The 4783-nt window shown below is 30.3% G+C and overlaps 1 protein-coding gene across 1 annotated transcript in view; it reads left to right on the top strand.

Moving 5' to 3' along the window:
- Positions 1-473: 473 nt before the first annotated feature.
- Positions 474-4783, top strand: part of LOC106688745 (protein O-linked-mannose beta-1,2-N-acetylglucosaminyltransferase 1) — a gene marked incomplete at its 5' end in the record, with an annotated part of 16951 nt that continues 12641 nt past the window's right edge. Inside the window, 2 exon segments of the mRNA XM_014433339.1 lie at positions 474-653; positions 2852-3068. Of these exon segments, the coding sequence (XP_014288825.1) occupies positions 474-653; positions 2852-3068 (397 nt within the window).

Below are 4783 nucleotides of genomic sequence, written 5' to 3'. Positions count from 1 at the left end.
TATATATAATGCTGCTACAAAAATACTCTTTTTAAATTATTTTTTTATCTGGAGAACAATAAATCTAAAAGAATTTTTTTTCTTCAGCATGAATGTAAAAACCGCAAGTCTTAAAATTATCAAAAACAAATTAGCTATACTTGAATAATTCAACCTTAAATTAACAATCTTGTACTCTTGACGAAGTGAAACTTTTATATATCCAACACTTTTCGTTTCAAATTCTCGCTAGAATTAGGTTTGTTTATTAGTAAATATATTATATTTATTTTGTTATTAAAGTTATATACTTACTTACATGACTTTATTTCCATTCTAACACTATAATTGTTCTCAATAATATCTAACATGATCTACTGAAAGGAATATTTAAATAAATAAATAATATTAGCTTTTTTGCCTTAAAATAAGCTCTTTTAATTATTTTTGTCATAAATAGCAAAGTTTTTAAACAAATAATATATTCAAAATAGATATTAGAAGATGGAGAAAAAGGTGAAGGACGTGGGATTCATGTTGTTGTTCTAAATCAGGCTACTGGAAGTGTCATGTCTCAAAGGCTCTTTGACACCTACTCACTTCAAGAAGATGAAGCTATGTCACTGTTTTTAAACATGATTTCGGATGGAAGAATTATCATTTTTGCTATAAAGGTAACTTGTTTGATCTAATTAAAATAAAAGTCTTAACTTCTCTAAAATATATGGCTCATTTTGAAAAACTTATTTTTATGTGTGTTTGAACTTTTCTTAATTTTCAAATATATTTCTCTAAATAACTAATATGCCTTATTGAGATGGTTGTAAAAGAAAATAAATTGAAAACTAGACAAATTTGTGTAAGTTTATAATTAATGAAAATCTAAAGGAAGCTATACTTTCAAATTTTGTTTACAAATAAATACTTACATATGGTACAACAATCCGTCACTGAATGAGTGCTTCCTCCAAGGATGGTCCAAGGAGAGGATGGTCACGACTTAGATGGACAGATGATGTTGAAGCCGATGCACGGACATTTCTGGGAACAAGAGCTTAGTTGACCCTTGCACCGGCTCAGCCAGGCCGTACTGGGTTGCAGGGCTTATGATGATGTGGATGATGATTCTTCACAATATTTATCTCTCAAAACCAAGTAGTTTGTTTGCATCAGTCTTAGTCATTGCCCAAGCTTTATATCCATAAGTGAGGATTCTGAACCAAAATGAATGAAGTGTTTTACTCTTTCAAACTTGAACATCAAATTCAATCTAATCTACTTGCTCATAATTTCCTCCTACTCTCATAAATTTAGTTTTTTGTTCATTTATCTCAAGTCTGAACCATTTTTCTGCTTTTTCAAGTTTTATAAACACATCTTTTAATTATATTATATATCTGGTAAGTATGTTTTCATTTGGTGGGGCTATCACTAAATAAAAGTCATCATCCCAGGCCGGATTCAAACCGATACCACTACAGTTGCGAGATTGCTAAATTAATGCCTTAATTCCTCCAGCTACTAACAGCATTAACTTCCACAGCTACAAACAGCCTCTAATAAATTTTAAACTGTTGATATTACATCATCTAGCATAAATGATGTCCTTAAGCCTTCTAGTCATATTCTAATAAGTTTTATTACTTTTGCTTTGGGTTCTCCTACTTTTCTACTCATGATTTTCTTCGTTTCTGTAAGTTCTCATGAAGATAAATTCTCATATATATGCAAAGTTCATCCCAGAGATTTATTTATTGAATTTAATTCAGTATTGTAGCAACTATTTTAAACTCGGAATTATTTTGTCATTGACATAATGCTGAATACAATTTTTCTAGTTTCTATTGCTATTCAAAGACAACATTAAGCCTGTTTAGTAATTTTTTGCAATTCTTTAGAAACTGAAAGAATATTTACCTCATAAGTGCAGGACTGCAGGACAAGGACTCACTTTAAATTAATGACCCTATAATCACTAATTACATCAATACTTAATTAACAGATATGATATATGCAAAGTCAATATTTTAAGCTGCATAATGAGAATAAGATAAAATGGAACAAATTTTAGGTGCAATAAATACTATCTGCATATATTACTAGAGAAAATAATATATGAAATTTAATGTGTATAAATGTCTGAGTTTAATGTTTCAAAAGCTTTTCACAGACTGTCATTAAAATTAAACCTGTTAAAAAGCCATCTATATTCTTTATTAATCATGTATTATGTTTTGTATTTAGAAGTACTTTAACACAAATATGAGTATTCTACCATCTGTGAACTAAGATATTGTTTTTGCTATACAAAATAACAGCTTCTTAAATTTACGAAAGAAATATGCTTAAATATTTCTAGTTTTTTAGGGTTTGAAATTAAGTATATTATTAAGAGTACTTCTCACTATTATTGGGTCTGGTACTCAAACTTCCTGTAGCATTTGATGAATAGTTTTGGGTATCGGTACACATTATAGGTGCATTGTCTGAGGCTTCTTATAATGCCAAATTGAAAACCAAGAAAAATGTTAGTTATTTTTGGTGTTAGTACATGTTAAAATTAAGAATTATTTTCAATTTGTATTTATTTTTTTATTTGAACCGATACCTGCCCAGCAATCCAGATGCAAATACATCATTTCAAAAAATAGTGTCTGATGGGCAATAATTTTTAAATAGCTAAACATATATTTTTTATATCAATTGACATGAGAATATCCAAAAATCATATTATTCCTACCCTTGGGTATAAATGGGTTAATATGCATTCATATTCACATATAATTTCTTTTGTTTTCCATTTAAAAGTACTATTTTTCAAATAATATGTTTAATACATTGGTGCTTCTGCATTGATTATTTATTTTGGCAGGATGAGGGTACTTTTCAACTAAAAGGTGCAGCTAGATCACTTTTAACTAGATTGGGTTCCAGGCATGCCCAAGGCTTAAGTTGGAGAGATATGTGGGCTATGGTTACTGAAAAAGGAGGTAAAGTTTATGGAGAATCTTACAGCAAAAGTGTTACTTTTAGTTCCTGGGGAGCCTCTGTTATCTTGAGGGTTCAAGTTCCTTTAGTTCCTATTGAAAGTAAGTACCTTAAATCATATTAAAGATTATTCTTAAATTAAAGATTGAGATTGAGATGGAAACAAATAATTTAAACTGGTTAGTTTTATCTCCATTATTTTTATTTTTTATTTATGACTGGGTTATTGACTATAAATAGAATAAGGATGAAAATAAAAGATGAAGTTATAGAAAATTTCATCATTTGTAGGTCCCAGTGGAAAAATGTTGAGGTTACTTTTTTTTCAGATCTTAATTTCCATGACTTCAATGTTCTTTCTGAGTAATTTTCATGACCAAAAAGAGTTTTTTAACCCCATTTTATAAACCCAGGAACAATAAAAGTTATCCTTACTTATCCATTCATTACAAGACACAATATAACTACATAATGGTTCAGTTTTTGTTTTCATTTTGCTTATTTATTACAATGTAGTATTATTATAATCACTAAATTTTATTAAAATTGTTTTTTAATTTCAATTCCATTAGTTTCATTTTGTGTACGTAATGTTGCTGGTTAACTAATGGTTAATTGCCTATTTTTTCTAGTTCTAAGAAGTTTTTCTACTAATACAGTCATAAAGCTCACACACTTCAGTAGTCTTGATCAACACTCAGTCTTTCATTACATTCTGCAATTTCTGCAGCATAATCAAATATAGACTAGAACAGGGTATCCGATACATTAGGCAATCACTGGGATATAGACCAATGCTTCATAGGGACCTCCTATTGACAGCGGATCAGTCCCAATCTTCTTTATCTGTTTGGTATGTACAACATCACTATACAGGTGTTAGCAGAGCTTGATGATGGCCTTGCTACTTCTGTGGATACTAATACCAATACCTTCCAATATCACAGGACATACCTGTTAGAGGTGCAGTCTGGAAAAGGGATGAGAGTCTTGCAAACAAAATTGGTTGATAAAGTTGACTTTCTGTCCAGTTTGAACAGATAAGAGCTTACTAATTTATCAAGGCTATGATTCAATTTTGTCACTGTCTCTTGATTAAAGACTAGCTCTCATGAGAATGTACACCTTAAATAATTGATAGGGTCTTCTACCTTTGGTGTTGGGATGACATCTCCATTCTCAAGAGAGAGAGCATTGTTGATCTCAGCTCTGCATTAAGATGCTCACACTTTCTTGTGGATTTATAGCCAGTCCAATCTCTGGATGTTAATTATAATCCTCTCTGCAGAAAACTTGTCATGTGCTGATACAACCTGGTTGTCCATGTACAGCACATTAATATGGCTTGTTGAATGGGCTCCGACACTAACTTTGGTTTTGGTGAGTTTAGGAGAGCTTCCGTCATATTTTTTCAGATCCGATGATACTCTTCTTGCCTCTAGTGGGCTCACAATATGAAAAATTTTGGCTTAATTATCAATGCCAATATTTTCAAAAGTGCCTACTACATTGAGAAACACCACAACACAATCATTTTCTTTTCTTTTTTTTGGCATATTTTATAACCCTATTCCTATAGTAAAATATAATAAATTAGAATAAGATAGTATATAGTAAAAAAAATTCTTTTTTTATTTTTTTAAGTATTTATTTATTGCTATTTACAACTGTACATTATAATACATTTAGTAAATCTGATCTAATTTAAATTAATTAAATAAAAAAGTGTTACAGGCGTGTAGAGAAACTACCCATTGGTAGCACTCTAATGACATTTTACATTAGCTGGTCTCGTGGCCATCTTCTTTTCAGGCGC

This window comes from Halyomorpha halys, unplaced genomic scaffold (assembly GCF_000696795.3).
Source record: "Halyomorpha halys isolate HHAL.00 unplaced genomic scaffold, Hhal_1.1 Scaffold1190.1, whole genome shotgun sequence".
In the NCBI taxonomy this organism is placed as follows: domain Eukaryota; kingdom Metazoa; phylum Arthropoda; class Insecta; order Hemiptera; family Pentatomidae; genus Halyomorpha; species Halyomorpha halys.
The sequence above is the reverse complement of the archived record's forward strand: the minus strand, read 5'-3'. Positions and strand labels throughout refer to the sequence as shown.